Source organism: Marmota marmota, unplaced genomic scaffold, assembly GCF_001458135.2.
Source record: "Marmota marmota marmota unplaced genomic scaffold, marMar, whole genome shotgun sequence".
Taxonomy (NCBI): Eukaryota; Metazoa; Chordata; class Mammalia; order Rodentia; family Sciuridae; genus Marmota; species Marmota marmota.
Window position 1 is genome coordinate 4809495 of NW_026000000.1, and position 25933 is coordinate 4835427.

At 37.7% G+C, this 25933-nt stretch overlaps 1 protein-coding gene across 1 annotated transcript in view; it reads left to right on the forward strand.

Annotated features, from left to right (window-relative positions):
- Asah2 (N-acylsphingosine amidohydrolase 2) overlaps nucleotides 1-25933 on the forward strand; it is an 87352-nt gene that overhangs the window by 21950 nt on the left and 39469 nt on the right. The window contains exons 2-8 of the mRNA XM_015498881.2: nucleotides 1371-1509; nucleotides 4239-4364; nucleotides 6664-6842; nucleotides 8337-8489; nucleotides 15474-15650; nucleotides 16950-17077; nucleotides 18198-18275. Of these exons, the coding sequence (XP_015354367.1) occupies nucleotides 4241-4364; nucleotides 6664-6842; nucleotides 8337-8489; nucleotides 15474-15650; nucleotides 16950-17077; nucleotides 18198-18275 (839 nt within the window). The 5' untranslated portion in view covers nucleotides 1371-1509; nucleotides 4239-4240. The remainder of the gene's footprint in view (nucleotides 1-1370; nucleotides 1510-4238; nucleotides 4365-6663; nucleotides 6843-8336; nucleotides 8490-15473; nucleotides 15651-16949; nucleotides 17078-18197; nucleotides 18276-25933) is intronic.

A 25933-nucleotide genomic window follows, 5' to 3' on the forward strand; every position in this document is an offset into this window, starting at 1 on the left:
CCCAAAAAAAAAAAAAAAGATTTCCATTTAAGTGTCTCCACAAAAGAAAAGGGTCAGTACATGATCTGAGCTAGGCTAGTCAGATGTTATCTTTCAGGAAATAAACCCTGAGGGGAGCAACCAAGACCCAACTAGCTGGAAAGCATCCATCTCAGTGGTGGAGATTCAGAGAGAGGGTCACAGAGCTCCTGTTCTCTACCACTGTAGAGCTGCCTGATTCTTGCCCTTACTGAGTCCACTCTTCAGCTTTTCTTGCTGCCTTCAAGTGAATGTCCTTCTCTCTCTCCTTCTCGGCACTTACCTTAAGATGGCTTGATTTGTTTTCTGTTGTTTGTAACCCAAAATCCTAGCATAAATGCACTAATAAAAAGAAAAAACAAACCTTGTTTACTACCATGATTTAGACTGTTCCCTTCTGCAGGAGCAGATATCTCAGGTACATGACTAAATGACCTGTCTGAAGGCACTTATACCTCAAATATTTCCTTTGGAACTTTGGAGGCCAGGCTATTTTTCTTTTAACTTTGCAAAGAATTAAGTGGTCTACCAGCTAATTCCTGAACAATGTGGACTTAAGGGGGAAAATCCTCAAACTAAACCCAAACAAACAAAATGGGATGGTGGTGTTACCTATTTCTTGTTCTCTACGTCTCATGTGGGCCATTGTTTAACTTCATGTTGCTTTATAGAACACATTCTCCTTTGTGGAAAACACTAAGATGCAAAAAGATGAAAACAAAGCCACCATAATCACCAGATAATTACTTTATAATATTTTGTTATGCTTTCTTATATATGTGTGGTCTTTATGAGCACAATTCACAAAAATGCGATCATACTGTAAATTTAACTAAATATTATATATTTTATGTCATTAAACTTTTTGAGTATAATTTTACCAGCTGCATACTAGTCTAACCCTATTATTTATTATTTGTATTCTTAGTTAATACTTTGGATTTTCTTTAGAAGCATCTAAAATTAAGATCACTTTTCTCTTTTGAAATTGGTGTAAATATTGTCATATATTTATAGGTAAATATACCCATAGTTCATGCTAATGTCCAATATTCACAACCACTCCTTCTGATTGATGGTTGACTGTTCAGTGGTAAATAGAACAGGTGCCGTCTTTTTATGATTGGATTGTGGTTGCAGGAATACTGAAGAACTTGTCACACTAGAAGAGTTGTATAAAGGCCAAAATGACCTTAGCAACAGGGCCTTCTGTAAACTCTACCTCTGATAACAGGCTGTCCTAGGAGAATTTGCCTACGAGCATTTATTTTTATCAATTTATGTTAATCTGGTCCTTGTACTAAGTCCACAAGGTTATGCTAATGAGCGCTTTACTCTCCTGCTCTTCACAGATGAACAACTTTCCTCAGCAGGTTTCGAAAAGTGTTTGGGACGTCTAAGCCCAGCAACCTACAAGGGGAAGAGGAACAAGACTCTGAGTGGTCATTTGATCTACTGAGATGCAAACACTCTTTTGAGTAGTAAAATCAGGTAAGAATGATTGCTTTCATCCTGGAGAGGGAGGGGAAAAAAGAATCATGAATTGTCTAATTGTTTTAGAGATGTTGAAAAAATCCTAAAGTTTTTATCTCATTTTCATAACTTTGAGAACCCATTGTGCCAAATTGTTACTTCTCACTGTCATCTTCTGGAAAACAGGGAAAAGGGATTGGCATGTCTGGTCTCAAGACAGGCATTAGTAAAATTTCCCTTTCAGTGATCAGAACTATCCCACACATTTTGCAAACCCTGTGTTCTATCAAAGCATTTCTTCACAGATTCCTTAAGATGGTTTAGAAGAATCCATCATCAGTCAGAGTGACTGGAGAACCTAAAAACCTGTAGAATGTAATGAGAAGAAATACAATATGGTGGCTAGAAACTGGGTTCTGAAGCCTGATTGCAGAGTTGGAAAAAAAATCTCATTTCTGCCACTTCTCGGGTTGAGACCTTGGGAAATTCTTCTCCTAATACTGAGTCTCAGTTTCTGACTCTACAAATAGGGATATGATGACAATGTTGGTACCTATCTCATAGAATTTCTATAAAAATAAGATCATATGTACCAGGGATACTTTTTCTGATCCTTGGGGTATAGTAAGTGTTCAGAATGGTAGCATTTATCATTAGGTTTCAAAACAGAGAACACTGTACTCCTGCCTGCCTTTAAAGGAAGTTTATAGGAAGCTGGTGCTGAACACCTGTTAGAGAGCCATATGAGAACTTCAGAACCCATTTTCTTAACCAATGCTTGAAGAAACCTGAGCAGTGATATGAGACTCCCAGGACTGATCCTCAAAAGGAGCAATTTGTGACTAAGATGCTGACACCCCATGCACTGAGAAATGGCAAGAAATTAATGCATTCAGTGTGGCCCATACAACCTTTGGTTTCAATCTGAGTAAGATTTATTATGCCTAGTTCATGTTCAAGGCTTTGTTTTTTTCTTTTCTTTTTTTTTAAAGAGAAGTTATTATTTATTCTAAAAATTTATTTCTAAATTCTCAGGACACAGAACAGCCAAACAATTTTTAAAGGAATAAAGATGATTTCACTACCTAATTTCAAAACTTATTTACCACTACTTCAATTAAAAAGCTCTGGAATAGGCAATAAAGACAAATGTATATGGTAGTGGGTCCAGAAATAGGTATCCATGTATATGGTCAATTGATTTTTTTTCTTAGTGAAGTTCCCAAGATATTAATATGATAGAACAATTTTTAAAAAGAAAGAAAAAAGAAAATTAAAACAAAAAAATCTTAACCCTATTGTATGCCATTTTTTAAAAAATCACTTTAAATGAACCACAGGCTATGAGCCTTCTATAAGCCAAGATGACTGACAACATAAAGATTGTCTATGTTAAGTGTAGTCATGTGATAAGAAGCTGTGTACCAAACAGAGGTGCTATATAACACATTAACACATCACACACACACACACACGCACACATATACACACATACACACACATACATACACACACATACATACACACATACACACACACAAACACGTTTTGTTTGGCCATTTTTGCTCTGTTGAACTGATTACCACTGCTGACCTTCTATATAAGACAACAATGACACTTGATTTTGCATTTGAATTTTCGCCTTTTAGTTGGACTTGAATGACCTGTCTACCTCATGTGTTTCTCCACTCTGTTTAGCTGCCAGAATCACTGCCAACACATTAACATTCTTGTTAAACCACTTTAACTAACTTTACCACCATCTTTAGGGAAATTAACATTTGAGTGAGCACTATTTATTTTTCATTGATGATTAAAATCTGAATTTGAACATTAAGGCAGATGCCTCATCTGCCTTCAGAATGCAAATATACCTTGAGGAGCTGAGCCCATGATTCCGTCTTAAATGGTTCCAGATTACATAATGGTTTCCATTTATTCTGTATCCTATACAGGTTTAGCAGGCTAGAGAGTGCATGTCCCAGCTGTAGGAACACCAGCTACTGCTGTATTTTATGAACTATTTTAAAAGAAAATGTGAAATATCAGATTTATAAATGTAAGCTCTATTTTTACAGATAAACTATAAATGCATTTTTTTTTCTTGCCATCTCACTCAAATTGAAACCAAACATTGTCTGGGCCACACTGAATGCATTAATTTCTTGCCATTTCTCAATACATGGGGTGGCAGCATCTTAGCCACAAATTGCTCCTTTTAAGGACCAGTCCTGGGAGTCTCATATCACTGCTCAGGTTTCTTCAAGCATGGGTTAAGAAAAATGGGTTCTGAAGTTCCCACCTGGCACTCTAATAGACCTTTAGCACTAGTTTCCTGTAAACTCCCTTTAAAGACAGGGAGGAGTATGGTGGTCTCTGTTTCATCAACCTAATGATAAATACTCAGAAGAAGTATCCCTTGTACGCGTGATCTTATTTTTATAGAAATTCTATGAGAAATTCTATGAGATAGGTACCAACAGTGGAATGCAAATAGATTGTGTTGTGAAGCATTTGGATAACACATCTAAGCTTTTCAAAAACACTATTGTAATTGGTCTTGTCTGTTGTGGTCTGGGATATGGAAGCCGTGGTAAATATTTTCTGTTTGCCATCCTTGCCACGGTCAAGATGAAAGCTAAGATGTTTTAGCCTTGAGAAGCTCAATGCATATGAATTTTCACCCATGCTTCTGTCTTTTTATTCCTCTCCATGTTTCTTCTCCCATTTCTGCTTTGCCTCAAGAGAAATGGCCAAGCGTACTTTCTCCACATTGGAGACATTCCTGATTTTCCTCCTTGTAATGATGACTGCCATCACAGTGGCCCTTCTCAGCCTCTTGTTCATTACCAGTGGGACCATCGAAAACAAAGGCAAGTGTCATGGGCCCTCTTAGATGCTCTTCCTCGGTCTTAATTATTGGGGGATACCAAGGTGAGAAACTGTATCTGCTGATAGTTCAATGTGTGCTTCAGGGAGATGGGATGGTCCTTTCCTTTACATTAATTATTCTTTCTGCCTTGATAGCAGTTTTTATCAAATTTACCTTTGTCCCTAAAGATACAGTTAAGAGACACGTGCACATATTTGCCTTTAGCTTTCCCATTAATCTATGCCCAGTTCAAGATTCTTCAAAGCCTGGTAATGTCAGCTTTTACCCCAAGCTTCTAATCTTTCTGTCTCCTTGTTGGCAGCATCTGTTTTCTCCTGGAGACAAAACAAACGAAACAAAAAAGAAAGAAAGACCCCTGAATGTCAGTCTATGAAAAGCCTTAAGAAAGGGAGCCTCCAATTCAAATCCTACAGGCCAATCAAATTCTTCTACCAGGTTTGAGTGGAGAGACAGAACAGAGTGGGGGCAGGTTCAATTCTGATGAAGGGGATCCATAGCTTGTTGTGCTCTTTGTCATGATACGGCATGGTCTCAGATCTCCCAAGTTTTCAAGAAAAGCTGGAAATTGAGATTTTTTTTAAGGTGTCTCTGATTTTTTTTTTGTATTTGATATTGGAAACAAATTGAGTTTTTGAAAACTATAAAAAACTATATAGGCTACATTTATAGGCAATCTTAGCACTGTGTTCCATCCAGGTTTTGGTGGAGTCTCTGCTTCCATGTTTAGTAACATGCCTGTTAGGCGATAGAGAGTGTGGGGAGGAGTGATTCCATGCTTTGACCAAAGTAAAGAGAGGTCTGTCGCCAGGCAGAATGGAAAAGTAGATGGATGGTTCACTTCCACTTTCCTTTTCGTGGCCTCTTTTCTTTTCTAGAGTATTCTCTATCATGTTCTGTTGCTTTGAGTTCCCTGTGGATTCAAAAAAACAGGTATCCTCTATTATAGCAGTAGCCAGAGTGGGGTCTTGCTCTGCTAGAAATGAGAGGATCCTTGGGATTTATTTAAAACCATAGATTCTAACTCCACCTAGGATTTGGCCACAAGAGCATCGGATTCTGAGTTTGAGAATCTAAATTGGACCTGGGATCTACCGCATGTTCACTGTGAAATCTTGGTGAAGTCACTGCTCTGAGTTTCAGTTTTCTTATCTGTAAACCTGAAGAGGTTGGACTTGGTGATCTATGACTGTTTTTGGTTCAAAAATTCTGGAATCCCAAAAGATGTTAGCTATAAATCTCTAGCCCAAGAACATTCTGACCACTAATACTTTGTGACACCAATATTTGCAATCTTGGCTATTCCTTGGCTATTGTCTGGGGGTTGAAACAAAAAAGAAAATGTATATGAAAATGTCTAAATATGTAAGGAAAACCAAAGCTATCTACCAACCATTGCTCTAAATTTTAAGAATGTAATAATACCGTTGTTGTTCCAAACAACCGTAGGAAGAGGATACTATTATTGTCTACATTATGTAGTTGAGAAAATTGAAGTGAAATAAGTTAAGCAAGGTGTTGCATTAGTAATAGGTAGAGTCAGGTTTCAAAACCAGGCAGTTAGTTTTTGATCTAACTAATCTCTGTGTCATTCTGGCTCCTTTGATAATTCATATGTGTTTGTGTATTAGAAATACATGCATGCATGCATTAATATGGTATATTAATGCATGTGGATAAATAGATGTGAACATAATTACAAAAAGGTGGAACTATGTCAACAAGCATACAGGATCTGGGCTTTGAAAGGCCAAGGAGGACCAGGGCAGGGTAGAGATATCTGGGTGGCATCCTGGAGGAGCTGAGCTAGATCTAGGTGTGATGGAAATGGATCTGTTCTGAAGCAAGTGATAGAGACCAGTTGGCAGAGAGGAAAAGAGTGAGAGGTCTGAATGGAGAGAATGGAAGGAAAAAATCCCCAGAAGCTGGATTTAGCGAATCATATGAGAGGAGCCTGGTTCCTGTTTTGTTTGGCAGGGACATAAAAGCAGGGACAGTGAGGGCAGCAGACAACTGTGACAAGGAAAAGCTCATAATGACATTTCACAGAGGCTCTATTTGTTAGTCTGAAGCATTGCCAACCCCTCCCCCACCCCTCACCCCCCAAAAAAGATGCTGCTTAGTATTATGATATCTATTTCTTCTGTTTTTTTCTCATGGTGTATCTTATATATAAAAAAAATAAAGATTTTTTCCTTGGGTACCTGAACTTATGTATTCTAATGGATACAGACAAAAAAAGTGGATGAAATGTTGTTTCTCAAATATCTTATCTATTTTAGATTCAGGAAACCATGGTTTTCCTACCACCCAAACCTCTCCAGTTACGCAGGACACCATAGCCACCCAAGCCTCTCCAGTTACTTGCACCCCAGAGCCACCTCTATTTCAGAACTTCAGTGGCTACCATATTGGTGTTGGGCGAGCTGACTGCACAGGACAAGTAGCGGATATCAATTTGGTAGGTTAATGATGGGCTTTTTAGGGAGGCTGTGAAACAAGTAATTTTATTATTTTGCATTCTACGTTCATTGTTATCTTCTTCTAATCTTCCTATTGACTTTGGTATTGTTTTTTTAAATATTTTTAGTTGTAGTTGGACACTATACCTTTATTTCACTTATTTATTTTTATGTGGTGCTGAGGATCAAACCCAGGGTCGCGCACGTGCAAGGCAAGCACTCTACCACTGAGCCACGACCCCACCCCCTCTGGTATTGTTTAGCATTGGAAATATGATCCTATAAGGAAGAGGGAAATTTTTGTTCAGTCACAAGTCCTTTGTAAAGTCAATTATCAGTTCTACGAGGTAACTGTGGGCTCAGAGCTATCTAATTTAATGATTTTGTCAAAAGAAGCCAAAATATCTCTGAATTGAAGATTTGAGGCTTTCAATCTCTCACTCGAAAAACATAGGCAACTGTAGTTGGAACTGTAAACTTAGTATGAGCTAACACCAGGTAAGCCAAATAAAATACTTCTATAGGTCAGGAGGGGCCTATTGACTGATAGCATGCAAATTCTTGGCTATGGTGGTAGAAGTACCTATTTATGGTTTTTATTTTTTGTCTTTCTGAAAGAATTTATTCTCCTATGCTTGTGCCTAAGAAACCAGAACATGAATGTCCGATGGGATTTGCTTCCTGTTACCAAGTCATTTTTATATTCTAAGAGTTATTCCCAGCTGTCTCTTCTAAAAAGTGACTTGGAATGGGAACCCTAAGTGAACACTCTAATGAGAGATAAAGTTAATGGTAGAAGGGGCATTCTGAAGGTATGGGTGTAGTCTTTATAGGTGGGTTTTATGAATAGTGACAAAAGGAGCTTGGGATAGATGCCTGTGATCTGACTTGGCTTTGCTTAGGGAGAGATAACATGGTAAAAGCTGGGGTGAAGTACCTCAGTAAAGATAACTTAATCATAAAGATACCATTATCTTCAGAGGAAAAAAAATCACACACCAAACAACGATTGTGAGACAGGCAGGCTCCAATCTTCAGGATGTTCCTGAACAATGTTGGGTAGAGGTGCAGAAAATATTTCCTTCTTTAGTACCTTAAGGAGACAGACGAAAAACTACTTTCATTTTCAAGAACAGAATGGCTATCAAAGGGTTTCCAGTGTAGAAATGGAATTCTTGAGCCACACTAGCTCTTTCTTTGACATACACCAGTGAATGTTTTCTGCCTTATTAATACATTGCCTTTACATTTGAGTAGAAGATTAAAGTCACTATTATGATTTTGGCTTTATTATTTAACTTTTTTTTATTATTTGGCTTTATTATTAACATAAATTATTCTTGAAAACACATTAGTTATCTCACTCAGAGCTATGGGTTCATGTGGTTTTTATTTTTTGTCTTTCTGAAAGAATTTATTCTCCTATGCTTGTGCCTTCTTTCCATTAGTAGGTGAGTGGGCTATCATGGCTCTCATTCTCCCTTTCTCTTTAGATGGGCTATGGCAAATCTGGCCAGAACGCTCGGGGCATCCTCACAAGGCTGTATAGTCGTGCATTCATCATGGCGGAACCCACTGGGCCAAACCGACGAATAGTGTTTGTCAGCGTTGACATAGGCATGATATCCCAGAGACTCAGGCTGGAGGTAGGTAATTGAAGGCCAAATGAAATGATGTGATTTAAAGGAAGTCTGGGTGAACAAAACATGATGGCCTAAGCACTCTTGGTTTCTCACAGTGAGCCTCTACCATCAATAGAAGCTCTCATCCAGCAGACAATCGTACAAGAATGAGCCCCATTATTGAGTCTAAGTCATCTTGATCAAAACTCACTCTCAGTTCTGCAGATGTCTTGTCATTAAGAATGTTAATATTTTTTGAAAGCTTATTATATTCCAGGTGACTTTCACATATATTCTTTCACTAAATCATTCCTCGTTAGAAGTTTGAGAGCATCAATTCATCACTCATCTCTCAAGTTCTCAGACAATTGAGAAGGCATGCAAGGAGTCAAATGAGAATTAAAAGGCAACATTGAAATGAGGTTAGCTATGGGTTGGTAACTGTAGAAACTGGGTGATAGGCACAGGGAGTTGATTATATTATTCTGGTCATTTTTGTATGAGTTTGAAAATTTATATGACAAATATTATAAAAGAATATAACATCAGCTCTATTAATCTTTAAACTGTATTGTAGAATATGGCAGACTTTTCTGTGATTTTTTTCCTCCCCAATTTAGAACTTGTTACCTGCCTGTGGGGATAATTAAGCTTAGCAAAAAGTTACATGGTGTCCTGGGCTGCCTGAAACATATAAAGATTAGAGAAAGAAAAGGAGAGGGAGGAGCAGAGAGGGAGAGAGGAAGATAGGGAAGGAAGGAAAAATGGGGCAGAATAAAATGATGGATATTAGAGTTCCAGTTCTATCTCTTGAAGCACACTTTCAAGCTTTTGACCCAGTGAAGTTTTTTTCATAAGATCAGGTCACAATGAGTGAATGCTCTATTCAGGTCTGTTCACATAGTCATGATTGTGAGAAAGAGGAGAGGCTGGAGCCCTGGCCAAAACAATGACTGTAAGTGTCGGTCATGCAGTGCCATGTTCTGTGAGTCTCCCTTGTGCTGCTCTGGCTGTGTGAAGAGGCCAGCCAAGGGGTGGTGAGATGGTCTAAAGGCACTGTTCCAATATCTCCCTCTCTGGGGTGTAGGGTGGGAGCCTCTCCCATCTCTGGAAACAGGAGGGGGCATTGAGTGGTTTTCCTCCCTCCTACATTTAACAACAGAACTCAGAGGTGGCTTTGCTGTTGTCCCCATATCATGGATAAGGCAACTGAGTCTCAAAGAAGGTAAGTAACTTTCCAAAATTCAGACAGTTAGCAAATGTGGAATCTGGGTTCTGAACACATGTGCGCCTAATCCCAGAGCCCATGTCTCCCAAACCCACCTGAGAAGTTGCCTCCTGTACCTGAAGGGAGGTGGAAACTCTGCGGGGAAGAGGGATAAGGGATGCTGATCACCTGGGCCTTTCCTAAAGAGAAATCAGCTCAATTTAAGTTATGAGAGAGGAAGGACTTGGAGAATTGACTTTCCTGATTTCAAGAAAGGTCTGGCTTGTGACTCAACAGGGAAACGGGGGCAAGGAGCTCTTGCCTGAGATCCCTCTCCCAGTTTCTCAGGTAAGAGGCTACCTTCCTGAGTGCCAAGAGCTCCTATAGACCGTGCCAACCCATTCACATCCACCCATTCATCATCCATTCATCAACCTAACAACTGCCAGCCTCTCCATTTATCCATTCAATCACCATCCATCCATTTATCCACCAACCATCCATTCATCCATCATCCATCCATTTATCTACCATCCATCCACCATATTCCATCGATAGATTGATGGATCCATCCACCCATTCATCCATCATCTATTCATCCAAGAACCCTTGTTCTTAAAAGACATTATTATTTTAGAGGGTGAAATATGCTGACCACCTGCTTTTTGTAAGCACTTTGCTGGCCACTACAGGGGACACACAGCTAAGTGAGTCATACTCATGTCCCTTATGTGTTCACCATCTAGTTGGGGCATAAAAGGAAGAGTATTTTCAGTAACACACATTATTCTCTGGAGTAAAGTATACTGGTATATTATTTATTGATTACTGTGTAATAACTTATCCCAAAGCACAGTGATTTAAAACAACAAACATTATTATTCCACTTGGTCTGTTGGTTAGGAGTTCCGAACTGGCTTGGCTCTGTGGTTTTGGCCTCAGTTTTCTTGCAATCAAGATGATGGCAAAGAATGCAGACATTTAAGAATGAGCCTTGGGCTGGAGTTGTGGCTTAGTAGTAGAGGATGCCTAGCATGCACGGGGTCCTGGGTTCGATCCTCAGCACTACGTAAAAATAAATAAACAAAATAAAGGTATCGTGTACAACTAAAAAAAAAAAAAAGAATGAACCTTAAATTTAAGGATCAATTTGGGATTTGAATTCTCATTGCAAGATGGTTCACTCCTGTGGTTGTTGGCAGAAAACCTCAATTACTCACTCTATATTCTGATGGATTCCTTTGGAGGGAGTATCCCAAGAGAAAGAACAAGGAGGAATCCACAGTGCCTTTTATAACCATGTCTTATAAGTTACTATTACTTTCACCCTATTCTATTAAGCAAGTCACTAAATCTAGTTCATACTTACAGGTGGGAAAATTAAGCTTTAACTCTTGTAGGAAATACTGAAGAATTTTTAGAATATGTATAGTATTTTAAGATCAGCACAAAGGGATTCAGGAAATGGTAATTATGAAGACATTTTCATTGTGGAAATGACGTTTGAGTGTGCAGAATTTTAAAAGTTTACAATGAGAGATGACATACCATACGGAAGGGACAGCATGAACAACGAGATTTGAAAGGGAGAGACAGAGACTCTCTTCTGAGGGAACAGAAGAATTCTGTTAGGACACATGGAGTCAGGTCTTAAGATGTATCTGGATGGTGTGTTGGCTGTAATGTGGAAGGCCTGGGAATGCAAGGTTTTTATTTTTTAATTCTGGGAGTGTTGTGGAATTTTATAAAACTTTTGAATGGTAATATAAACACTATTTTGGTTTAAGATGATTAATCAGACAGTGATGTTTGATATGGATTGGAATAAAGTGGAGCTAGAGATAAAGACATAAATTAGCAGACTTTAAGGTGTTTTTTTAGTTGTAGATGGACACAGTACCTTTTTTTGTCTATTTATTTTTATGTGGTACTGAAGATTGAACCCAGGGCCTTGCCCAGCTAGGCAAGTACTCTACCACTGAGCCTCAGCCCCAGCCCATCAGATTTTTAATATTGAGATTTTATTTGTAAGAGTCCAGTTAGGAAAACAGTATCATACTAGGTATTTAAAACAGAGGACATTTAATACAGGGGAATTTTACAAGGTGTTGGAGGATTGAAAGAGATAGAAAGAGAAATTAAGGTGGCAGAAGGGTTTTTAACATTGCCTGACAATTTCTCCTATGTCATTTGAGGTTGGCACAAAGATCTTAAACCAATGAGGTGACAGTGAGATTTCATGTGGGTAAGGGATGAAATTAAATGCTTATGAGATTTGGGGATGAATAGACATAAAAACTAACACATAATAAGCCAGGTACTGTTCTAAGTGCCAGCCTTATATTTTTATATATGAATTCATATATATGTGTGTGTGTGATATATATATTATATATATAGCATTATATATATTTATGAAGAGCATTATATATATATATATATATATATATATATATATATATATATATATATATGAAGAACAATATATAAAACATTTTAACATGGAACAAAGTTTGTATATATAAACTTGTTTAATCCTCTAAGCAACTCTATGAGAGAGTACTGATGGTATGTCCTTAGACAGACTGTGAAGCTAAGTTGTAGACCATCAAGTAACTTATCCAGAGTTACACAGTGAAGAACTGTCAGAGCTGGGATTTGAACTTTAGGCATTTTGGTGCCAGAGTTATTATTATACTATACTACTTTTCTAAGGAACTAAAGAAAACAGAAGAGTCAAAGGTAGACTTTGGGGCTGGAATGGTGAGGGGAGAGGGGCTTAATGTGTTGGTTTATAGATGAGGTCATGTCATAGTGGGTACCATGCAACATATCTTCCTATTTTTATTTTTCCATGCAATCTGAGACCCAGTGGGAAGGCCTTTAAATAAACCAACTTAGTTATTCCATATTAACTCAAAGGAAGGTGTGAAAAATAAAAGTAGCTATATAAGTGCCATTAAGCTTATCTTTAACACCTGGTTTGAGGTAGGTTCTCCATCTCAGCTTCAAGACTAAAGACATTTCCAGCATGGAATGAAGATTAGAAAGGATCTCTGAGCAGTGAGGCAAGGCAGGAAAACGGAATGACTTTCTAATAGTCTATATCATTCTCTCAAGAGTATCTGGGATAGGAAACGAAATGGGAATGGAAGACAAAGAAGTTAGCTACATACATTAACATAACTGCATTGTTCTATATTAAAATACCCTTTCTTTCAAGAAAGGGCAAATGTGCTTGTAATAATGGTTATTTGCATGCATGATTATTCTATTATTATTTCATATATTTTATTTTCCCTCAAAGTCCTATGGGTCTGGCTTCTTACCAGAGATTATGGTTTAGGAAAAGGTACCTGCAGTCATGGGTGTGCTATTTGTAGCTTTTTTTGTTCAAGATTCATTGTGTGTGTGTGTGTGTGTGTGTGTGTGTGTGAAGCTGGGAATAGAACCCTGGGCTTCAGACATGCTAGGCAGGTGTGCCACCACTGAGCCACATCCCCATACCTCATTATTACTATCTTTTTAAGAACTTGATTCTTGAACAGAAATGAATTAATACATTTAATTCTAAAATCCCAATGTTGTAGTCTTAGGAATAAACTGAGTGGGGTTAGGGAGTTTTAAAGTTGACTTGCAGTTCTACTTTTCTATTACCTTCCTGTCTTGGTGCAGAATTTCAAGAATTTCAGCCTTTGACTTTAGTTCAGCTTGGTGGTGTCCCTTCATCAATTATTTCCTCTTCTCTCACACATTTTTTTTTCTTCTGCATGGTGTGGTAGTTACTGTGCAGAAGCATTTGTGGAAGCAATAGGAGTTGAGGTTGGACTTAGGGTGAAACAGAAGGAATACAAACTCACTGGGATGGAGGATGAGGGCTGCTTGGTTAGAGGGATGTTAGTTGCGCTCTTTCATATTTCCTTCCCATAATTGCTGCTTCATGCTTCAGTGTTGCTTATGTGGACATGGTAACCAAACAATTGTTCTTTGGGGTATGGAGAGGTTAATGAGGCAAGATAGTGTGCAAGATATTCTTTATGCTTTAATGACCACATGGGTAGAATGAGTAGCATCACTCTTCAGTTGAGGGAGAAGTTGCATGGCTGCCTTCATCTCTGTTAACTATGCAGTGCATAAGCTGCTACTTCCCTGTGGACTAGTGGTGTTCTGGAAGTGGATTGCACCAGCTCATGAGAGATTGTTGTTAATTGTTAAGGAATGTTGTGGTTTGGTTGTTAAACTTTTGGCAGTTTTAAAATTGACCATGGTGGGAGCATTGACACCACAGAAATCGGCAACCATATATGAGGGCTTCCCCGCTTCCCTAGAGAGATGGTTTATCAGACACTCTATGCCATATTCAAAGTAAACATTGCTAATGGGGTTGCTTTGGGTTTGACACTTTTGCTGGATCATTTTCGTATTTTTCATAAAGGAGCCACAATAACACCAAACTTCAGATTGCAGCTGATTAAAGCACAATCAGAAGTAGGTACTCAGCAACATCATCAATTTTCTGTTTTCTTGTTGCATGTGCACCATACAAAGACACTAGTCATGCACTTGCATATTAATTGACTAATTCAGTGAACATTTACCAAGAATCTTTATCTTAATTGTCTATTGCTAAAAAACAGATCATCCAAACCATAGTGGCTTAAAGCAGTAATAGTCATGTATTACCACAGAAGGTTTCTGTGGGTTGGAAATCCCAGAGTGGCTGGGTCGGGCACCTCTGACTTGTGTTAGAGCAGAAGTCACACATTATTTTTTCTGTGTTGTGGGGTGGCACACAGATGTTGACTGGGGCTGCAGTTGTTTGGAGACTTGCCTGAGGTTGAGGAAATCTTCTTCTAGCAAGTCATGCTGGTAAGATGGTTCTTCTTCACGTGGACCTTTCATGAGATTACTGGGGTGTCCTTACATCACACTGGATGACTTGCCTTAGACCAGTAGATGTAATTCAGAGATAGTGAATTCTTAATCTTGCAAAGTGATGCAGTAAAGTAGCTAAGAGGCCTAGCCAAGTCTCTTCATTGTGCCTGTAAGGCTTCATGCCAGATACTACATGGCTAGCTTCTTTCTCCAGGTAAACCTCTGCTAAAGAGCACCCCTCTTCAGAAAGGTCTTTCCTCACTAACTCCTGCCACTTTCTTTTTTCTTATGCATCAATGTTTCTTTTTATAACATTTGTCACTGTATGACATACTGTCACATATTTATTTTCTTGTTTATTATCTTTCTCCTTCATTCGAGTAAAAACATCTTCAAGATAGGAATTTACCATATTCCATGTGCTCAGAGCAGGTGCCTGAATGTTAATGCTATGTGTTGAATGATGAATGGTTTAAGAATACTGGCTCAATAGTCAGACTCAGATTTGGAGTCTGATTCTGCTACATTTTAGATGGGTCAGAAAATTAATTTCTGGAAGGTGCCTTTGCTCACCACTCTCCTACCAATGAATTATTTAACTTCTGTACCCTTCAATGTTCTGAGTTAAAAAAAAAAAGAGGTCCACAATACCTACTTCTTGGGATTGTTCTAAATATTTTCAAATGACATTATATATATATAATACCTAGGATTGTGCTTGCACATAGCAATCTATAAAATGTTAGCTATTGCTATAGCTGTTACTGTTGTTCTTGTTATTGTTACTATAATAGTAAACAGAGTGAAGGGCCACATGAAAGGGGTATCAAAGGGATGGATCAGTGATTAAACTCAGGAGACTCTTTTCTCATGCTGAGTTTGTATGTTATCCCCTTTGTTGGTTCATTTTTCTTTTTTTCCTAAAGGTCCTGAACAGACTGCAGAGTAAATACGGTTCCCTGTACAGAAGAGACAATGTTATCCTGAGTGGCACTCACACACACTCGGGTCCAGCAGGATATTTCCAGTACACTATATTTGTCATTGCCAGTGAAGGATTTAGCAATCGAACCTTTGAGTACATGGTCACTGGTATCGTGAAGGTAGGCAAAGAGTCCCCAAGGCAGCTGTTCCTGACCCTTCTTACCTGGGTTTTAGGAGTGATTTGGCATGACACAGAGACTCCCTCTAGGATCCAGGTCTGACATAAAAGTGTTAGTGCCTTTCTATCTTTCTCCTTCCTGACTCTCTTTGGCTTCTGGTTCTGAGCCACGGACTGTTAGGCAAGAGGCACTGATTGATAGGAACAGGAGGCTTCTATGGCAGTAAGCCCCAAGCCATCTAAAGACAGAAAACACTTTGTTGGTGACTCTTATAAATTATAAGGCCTCACATGATCTGTTCCCTGCACAGAGTCACTGGAAGAGGAACTTATCAAGGAACTACAATTGCAAATAACTTAATATTTCTTTATATGTCTCAAAGAATGAAGAGGATACAATTGGTAAAAACACATCCTCATTCTCAAGTCTTCTTCAGCAGAACCAACCCCCCTGGGGACTTCTCACCAACACCCTCAAGCTCCTCACCATTCCTAGCTCAAATGCCTTGTCCCCCACTCTCCCCTGTGCTCCGGCTACTGTTTGTGCACAGAGATCTTGTGTATGTTGTTCTTCCTCCCTAGGCCTTCCAGGTTTAGTCTCTACTTTTCCTCACAAAGTCACCCCAAATTTCATCTGGCAAAGGCAGAATTTTCTTTACAACAGTGTTTTTCACACTGTGGCTAGCAGTGTGTTCATAGCTTATAAAATAAATTTTGGAGGTGGCAATAAGTGTTACATGCAGAAGCACTTCAATAGAATAGATGGGAAAATATCGCAGTACATGACCCACAGTGAGGATAGAGTTTGTCTTATGTACTTTTGTCTTAGGGTGCATATGTTGGTTTGTAATAAGTTATGATGAAAAATGTATCTCTCACTGTGGTTTCAGTTAAAAAAAAAAAAAGAAAAACAAGTTTGAAAAACTGCCTTAGAGGGTGGTGGGATGGAGAGGGCAGAGAGGGTGGAACACTTGTATGTTAACAAATCATGCCCCAGTGTCTTGGGAGTCAAGTCTGCCATATTGGCCATTTAAATGGCAGTCCTGAGGGCAGAGGTCACAAGAGCTAATGGACACTCTTCTTACCTACACACAGCACTTCCTCTGTCTCAGCCCTGAAGGCCCTATCTGTTTACCTACAGATGACAACAGCCATGTGGCTGTTCAGCTTTTAACCTATAGTGGGGACACCTTACAAAGGAAATTGTTTATAGGGCTCTTCTTTTACATGGACTAAGTCGTCACCTCCACCAGGATGTCGAAGCTTACAACTCCCTCTTCTTCCTTCTTTTAACTTTCAGAGCATCGAGATAGCACATGAAAATATGAAACCAGCCAAAATCTTCATCAATAAAGGAGATGTCGAGGGTGTGCAGATCAATCGAAGTCCTACATCTTACCTTAGGAATCCACAGTCAGAGAGAGCAAGGTGAGGGAAATGATCAAAACAGCATCATTGCATTTCCCTTGAGAAAAGCCACAAAATCAAAAAGTTGTTATTGGTGGCCATGGTAGGATCCTAGGAGAGTATGAAAGGTAAAATAATTTTAGAACATGTTCATCTAGGGCAAGCAGAAACAAAGAGTGAATATAATAATGAACTCCCAATATTTTCTTTTCATATATTTCTGTCCTTTGTTGGCGAAGGGAGCCATGGTAGACGTCTAAAGTACTCTGGGCTGTGAAATCAGGCACAAGTATTCAACTTAGCTTTATCACTTCCTAATTGTGTGGCCTTTAAGAATTTACTTAATTTATTGACTCTTAGCTTTGTCATCTGTAAAATGGAGACGAAAATGTGCATAACACATTTTTGTTAAATTAAAAAATAGCTGTTTTATTATGTGTTATGTAGAAGGAATCATCTAAATTCATCAGAGTGGGGCAAGGGAGAGAAGATTAAAACATAAAAATAAAAAAGAGAATCTGGAAGGAAAAGCAAGAAATGAAACCAACATAACTAAATTAAACATCTAAAGGAGACGATTTTTTTTTAAATAGTTGGTTACAAGGTTGTAACAGAAGAGAAGTACTTGGCTGCTATGGCATTGTACAACATCTGTTTCAACTTGACTTTGACATTTTATATTTTTCTGCATATTTTTCAATGGCTTTCAGAGGTATTGATTTTTAGAAACTAAAATCTGATTTTCCTTGAAAAGACATAAAGGAACACTTAAGTTGCAGGTATTGAATGATTTTGGTTTTGTATACTCCTGCACATTCCAAGAGATTCCATTAAAAGTTGATATAAGTAGAAATGTCAAAGACAAATCATTTTCTAAAAATCATTTTCTATATGTTATATAATATTACATCTATTATATAAAAATATATAGTTCAACTCTGGTCAGTTTACTTAGTCCTCCTAAGGTCAATCATGATTATGAACCATTTCCTTACTGAAGAATGAGGTACTGGATGGGGTTCACAGAACTGTTGCTTTTCAAGGAATCTCACTGAGGCATTTTTTTTCCAGCTTTTATTATTTGCCATACATGAGGGCCAGTCTTTAACATAGAACTAAGTATCTTTATTTCACTGACTAGGTATTCTTCAAATACAGACAAGGAAATGCTACTCTTGAAAATAGTGGATTTGAATGGAGATGACATGGGCCTTATCAGGTACTCTATTTTCTTTTTCTTCTTCTTCTTTTTTTAAAAATCTGTCTGGAGATCTTTCCTTAATTACAGGGAGAAAAAAGAGACTAGAGTAGTACCCATAGATGCTGAAAAAAAATATGGGGTTAAGAGTTCAGGCTTGGAGTCATATACAACTGGGGCCCAGTCATGGAGCTTTGGGCAAGGTTCTCAGTCTCTCAGGGCTTAGTGTGTGGCCTGTAAATTAGGGCTGATATAAGGATGACCCAGTGAGGAGTCCTGGTGAGGCGCTCAGCATAGCTTCTGGCACATGACATAAATACTCAGTAAATGTTGGTGTTCATTACTTCATCAGATGGAAAGCTTCTATGATGTGGACAGTTATTTCTTGATAAAATAAGAAAATAACCTGACCAATCAGGCAAGTGACTACGGGTTTAACACTTTTTATATTTTCCTAAGAGGATCAAATCTAATGCAAGGCAGTGCCAATTAGGAATAGGAAGAACTCAGCACATATTTTAACTGTTATATGGCAGTGACAATATATAGGAAAACGGATTTGGTTTTCTTCAAAAAGTAGGAATTTACATTCCTATGTGATTTTGGTCATTGAAATTGGACCGACTCGGGAATTGACTAGGTGGGTAACGTTGTTCTAGACACCTTGACCTGTGGACTTATAAAAGATACAAAAATGCCCTCAGAGAAATGTTTAATAGTGCTTGGGTGCTAAAGTCAAATGGCTTGGATTTACTCTGGACTCTCATCCTTATTAACTGTGTGACTTTAGACAAGTTATGTGACTACTCTATCTCCCAGTTTTCTTATCCCTATACAATTTTGAGCATTCTATGGGAGGAAGGTGGTTTTTGCTTTGTTAAAACATTGATAAGTGGGGCTGGGGATGTGGCTCAAGTGGTAGCGCGCTCGCCTGGCATGCGTGTGGCCCGGGTTCGATCGTCAGCACCACATGCAAACAAAGATGTTGTGTCCGCCGAGAACTAAAAAATAAATATTAAAAAAATTAAAAAAAAAACATTGATAAGTATTAGAGTGATGGCAAAGAGTTGGCCAAGTAGAACCATGAAATATCTAAATGAAAGATTCTATGTGAGTAAAACTAAAAGCAAATTTTAAAAATTAAAGTAAATTAAAAGTAACCCAGTACTGAAGAAAAATAGACTATGATACATAGTTTATCACATACCCAGTTTGGCTCTAAAACTAGGTGGAGTAGTTTCATGGTGATAAAGAGTTGAAGTTTCAGGGTAAGGTTGACTTGGGTTCACATTCAAGCCCTGCTTTGCCTGGGGAAAATTATACTTACTTAGACTTCAGTTATTCTATTTGAAAGTGGGAATAATAATACCATATAGAATGGTTTGGGGATTAAATGAGATAATGCATGCAAAATTCTAATTTTGTGCATGGCATAGACAACAAAATCCTTTTAGCTAAAAGACAAGGTAGAATATAATTTGCCTCTGCTAAATAATTCCATTATTGGCATATAAAAGTGCTTGAAACTTTTGCATTGGAATTACTTTTTTGGGTATAAAATGAGGTTACTAAAAACTCCCTGATAAACTTTGCTAGGTGGGCTGACATGATAAGATTTATTCTTCCATTACAATAAATTCATCTACTGATTAATTGCCACCTAGCATTTAACTCAGAATTTCTAAATGTCAGTCATGCAACTGTGTTGCTTTGGGTATGTTATGATGAATAAGACACAGTTCCTCTCTTCACGAGTCCTACAGGTTAGTGGGGTGTCTGGGGTGGGTGACAAGATAAATAGATAAGTCATCATAACATAAATCAGATGGCCAAAAGTGCGGTTATATAGGCATAAATAAATGCTATGGGACTTTGGATGATGTAGCCATGAGTTCTTGGGCACACTGTGAAAGGTTTCCAAGAGAAAATGACATTGGAGCTGGACCTTGAAGGAGTCATGGGATTTCTCAAGGCATCATGGAGACAGTGAGTTCTGAGGCGAGAGTGAATGCTAGGTCAGAGAGTAGGTGGGAAGTGTACTGAATAGGGAAGGAAAATCTAGATTGTGGTTCATGTTGGTATGGAATTTGATTAGGACATAAATCTCTGACAAGTTATGTTGAGTATACCATGTTTGTTGGGAGAAGGTGGCTTTTTGCTTTGTTTTGTCAGCTTTTTCACTGCTGTGACCAAAAGACCTGACAAGAACAATTTTAGAGAAAGGAAAGTTTATTTGGCTCATGATTTCAGAGGTCTGAGTCCATAGATGGCTGACTCCATTCTTCAGGACCTGAGGTGAGGCAGAACATCATGGCAGGATGTGTGGTGGAGCAAAGCATCTCAGGACTTAGCAAGAAGCAGAGAGAGATAGAATCCCCTTACCACAGACAAAATATATACCCCAAAGACATATCCACCAATGACTCATCTCCTTACTGCCTATAGTTATCATCCAGTTAATCCCTATCAGAGTATTAATGCACTGATTAAGTTAAGGGTGTTGTAACTCAATCATTTCACCTGTAAGCTTTCTTGCATTGTCTCACACATGAGCTTTTGGGGGATACCTTATCTCTAAGCCATAACTTCCTTATAGTTTCTATTTAACCTCTTGGACTGATGGTTGATTTTATTCATGATTCCCTTTTATTAGTTTTTAAATCATTTAACAATGGGAAAAGAAAATTTAAAAAAGCTAGCTTTTTGTCCAGATGTTCTTCACCCTTTTGTATATAACTGTATTACATATCTGGAAGTCTCAGGGTCAATGGTCAAGGTTATAGTAAAGGTTTTGCCATCTGCTGTGCTTAACATGCTGCAGTAATTTTCCATTGTTTCTATAGCTGCCATATATTATCCTTGATGTAATTGCTCCTGCAATTGCCTCTGGTTTCATAGTGATAATAACTCTTTGAATACATTAAAAATTATCTAAAACATAAAGTGAAATCTGGGCTGTTAGGTAACTAAGCCACCACAAGTAGGTGTCTGCTATTAGATTCCCAAGGTGTAAGGAGTTTGGAAACACAGAATCAGAATTCTAGAGCATTGAGATCATCTAGTTCAACCTTCACCTGGGGAGCAAAAGTCATGTGGCTTGCCCAGTGTCACAGCAAAGACTCCTCTTCACACTGAAACTCTACCAAAGTTCATAATTCCTTCCTACTTTTATTTTTGTTTTCCTTTCTTCAGTCAACAAGTCTACATGAGGCACCTAATATGTGCCACCCATACTTTTAGTCCTTGGAATGATGCATTCCCTGGCCTTGGAATCCAGAACCAAATACCTTGGAATCAAATACCTAAGTTTGTGTTCCTTGAATGAATCCCTTAAACTCTCTGAGACTTTTCTCACATTTCTCAATATGGGTATCCTATCTTCTTTTTACGGAGAGATTATTATTTGTTCACTCATTCATTTATTAAATCTCTGTGGAGTGTGTATGTCATGAACTGAGCTAGTCCTAGGAATACAATCATGAGCAAAATCAGACATAGTTGCTGCCCTTTATAGTCTACTGATGGAGATAGAAGGCATATAAATAGACACAAAATACAAATAAAATTACAGTTGGCTTAAGTGCTAATTTAACAAATTGTATAATAATAATAATAATAACAATGTTATATACTGAATTATAATGAGATTAAGTAGGAAGGAAGGTGTGTGTAGAATTATCTTGAAGAATTTTGATCATGTCAGAAGATTTGAAAATGTTTCCCTGAGGAAGAGACAAAAGCTGAAGGAAGAATAGGAATTAACTGGCAAAATGGGGTATAGAAAAGAACACTTAGCACAGTGGGAGAAAGATGTGTAAAAGCTCTGGGATCCTTTTGACTTATGGGAGGTCTGTATGTCTGGAGCACAAAGGACAAAGGGTCAGAGTGTTGTGTGATACAGCAAGAGATTAGATGTCACAATAAAGACTTTGGTTTTTATACTAAGAGAAATGGAAAATCATTACAGTATTTTAAGCTGGGATTGGGTAGGGACTATTGAAAGGTTAGGAACAACAGAGACTTGAGGAATGAAATAAATCTATGTGGGCAAATCTCTTTCATAGGTCACAAAACCCTCTACAATTGTCAGTCCCTCACTTGACCTATGTCAGGAAAATATCTATACCTTTTTGGACATAGAGAACATATTGGGAATGTTCTGAATTAAAATATAAGCCAAATATAAATATAAGAAAAAATATATACAAAATCTACTTTGGGAAACTTTGGAAGGCACCCCAGAGTCTGTCATCCAGAGGAGACAAAACAGAGCCTTGAGAAATTCTGATACATTAAGTCAGCACATGTATGAAGAAAGTATGAAGGAGGAGAACAAAACAGAGGTTTAAAAAAGAAAGAAAGAAAGAAAGAAAGAAAGAAAGAAAGAAAGAAAGAAAGAAAGAAAGAAAGAAAGAAAGAGAAGTCACCAAGAAAGGAACCCAAATGGCAGCTCTGGTTAGTGGAATAGCCACTTGTCACACAGCCAGCCTGGTGAAAGCAGCCCTGAGAGGCCGGGAAGATGGGCTTGGGCTGCAACAGAACAGCCAGCATCTTGCTTTACTTCCCTTGAGTTTGCCGGAGTGGCATGAATTCCTCTTTTTCTTCCCTTTCTTTGCTTTCTGTCAGCCCTCTAAGAATCAGTATGATGTGGTTCCTATTTATTGGAGTCAGAGGGAAGGTCTCAGCAGGTCTTTGAATGATTGCTTAATTGCCTTCTATTTTATTTATTGCTAATCCTTGAATTCTTACAGAAAGGGAACCACCATTTGACCCAGCTCTCCCTCTCCTTGGTCTATATCCAAAGGACTTAAAAATAGCACACTACAGGGACACAGCCACATCAATGTTTATAGCAGCACAATTCACAATAGCTAAACTGTGGAACCAACCTAGATGCCCTTCAATAGATGAATGGATAAAGAAAATGTGGCATATATACACAATGGAATATTACTCAGCAAAAAAATAGAATAAAATCATGGCATTTGCAGGTAAATGGATGGCGTTAGAGAAGATAATGCTAAGTGAAGTTAGCCAATCCCCCCAAATCATATGACAAATGTTTTCTCTGATATAAAGAGGCTGATTCATAGTGAAGTAGGGAGGGAGAGCATGGGAGGAAGAATAGACGAACTCTAGATAGTGCAGACAGGTGGGAAGGGAAGGGAGGGGGCATGGGGTTAGAAATGATGGTGGAATGTGATGGACATCATTATTCAAAGTACATGCATGAGGACATGAATTGGTGTGAACATACTTTATATACAGAGATGTGAAAAATTGTGCTTTATATGTGTAATAAGAATTGTAATGTATTCCACAATCACATATAAATAAAAATATTAATTAATAAAAAAAAGAAAGGGATCCTGTAAGGGCACTCTTCAAAGACATTTAAAAAAATAACAGGGCAGTGATTTATATAAGCTATTTGAATAATTTGTGTACAAACAGAAAAAATCCAATTTGTGGAATTACACTAATTTATTTGAATCATATTGACTTACAGAACTCAGACGTGCCTGTGTGTTTAAATCTCCTCTACCCTTTATAACTATGACTTTTTGAATTACAATGTCCATCTATACTGCTTCTTCCACTCTACCCTGTCTACTCTCCCCTTAGTTCACTTGATCCTATTCAAATTGCAAATGTCAAAAACTTAGTGACTGCCATTCACAACACTATTTTTGACCTCTTTAAAAATCCGTCTCACCTGATCTTTGTCTTCATAAATGCCTCTATTTGCATTAAATCTGGTTTATAAAGCCCTGCTGTCTGCCACTGTATCACTGATATATTTTTTTCCCTGTTAAGTTGATCTGAATCTTAACGCCTTCTTCCTGCTCTGCCTCTCTTATCCGCATGCTCACGTGCTTCTCTAGTAGAGCACAGGCCATGGGTGTGTAGTGAGCTCTCACCCTGCGTCTGGTCCATTTTCACATAAGGAGAAGGTACTGGGTCGGGACTTTTTTCATGACAAGGGTGATGACAGTTGGCTGACAACAGAGATAAATCAGGCTTGTTAGATTGTCCCAAGTTTAGAAAACAAAGCCATAAAAACCAGTTGGCAGGAGACATTGGACTTGACTGTTGGAAAGTTTTAACCTGAAGAAATTTTGAGGGCTGGGGATGTGGCTCAAGCAGTAGTGCGCTCGCCTGGCATGCCTGCGGCCCGGGTTCGATCCTCAGCACCACATACAAACAAAGATGTTGTGTCCGCCGAAAACTAAAAAATAAGTATTAAAATTCTCTCTCTCTCTCTCTCTCTCTTAAAAAAAAAAATCTGTCTCTCTCTCTCTCACTCTTTCTAAAAAAAAAAAAAAAAAGAAATTTTGAAGGTTATTTTTTTAAGGTTATATTTTTTCTGAGTATTATTATTATTATTATTGGTATTTAAATAAGATGTATTCACCATATTTTAAAAAAACTTGAAAAAATATAGAAAGTAGAAAGGAAAAAAATTTAATATACCTCCAAATTGTACCCCAAACTATCCATGGTTAATATTCAGGTAATTTGCATCTGTTCTCTTTCCTATGTGGAGCTCATAAGAAGAAATAAGCATGCCTGCAAGGTCCTGCTGCAGAGCTGGAAGCTTATTTGGTTTTACTCACTTTGGGCACTGAAACTTCAAAATACTATGAAAATGTTAACAATGTTATTTTCATGTATTAAGACAATCGTGTGGTTTTTAAGTTGCTTGCTCAGTTTTGTAGTGACTCTCTGAATATCTAAAAATGATTTGTTTTAAATTTGAAAGATAAATATCGTTAACTCAACTTTTTGTAGGTTAGAATTTGCCATGTATATATATTTTTTCCTGTCATTTTCATTTAATCTTTCTTTGTTCTCATGTTTTAAGAGTATCTCTTATGAATACCATATAGCTCTATTTATTCATTTTGTATTCTGACTATCTTTCAATGAGTGAGTTGAGTCTATTTTCAGAAATTGTGATTATTATATGTCTGGACTTTTCTCTATCTCCCCATTCTTTGTTATTCTATTAATATTTTCTTACATAGCCTTAGACTTTTTTTCTAAACATTTATAATATTTTTATTTAAAAGATGATATTTTAGTGCATATATAGTTTGATGATTTTTTTCATTAGCACCTTATGAATATATTTAAGTGCTAGTTAGTATTTTTTTAAATCACCATTTAAAAATTTCTATATAGTAGTTCATCATAGATATTAGAAAATACTCAACCCAATCAACAATCATTGGGTATTTAAGTTGTTTACAGGTTTTTCCATCATAAAATACATTGTGATAAGAATTCTTAAATAAATAATATTTGCCAATGATTCCTTAAGCTAAATTCCTAGAAGTGGGATTGCTGAGCCAAACGGAATGTTTAAATTGTAAAACTCTTCCTATAAACTGCCAAACAGCCCCCTGGAAAGGTTTTTCTGGTTTACACTCCTACTGCAAACAGGAGCAGAATGTCCTGGGCTCTTGCCAATCATGTGTATTATCATACATTATAATAACTGCCAAGCAACAGACTCAACAAAGCCAAATTAAGATGTTTTCCTTTGAATTTCCTCAGTTCTTAGTTGGTTTGAATTAAAAAAAAAATCTTCTCAGCTATTTCCTGGTTTTGTTTTGTTGATCACTTAATCATACCAGTTAGGGCTCAAGAAATTTGATTTACATAACTTAATGAAA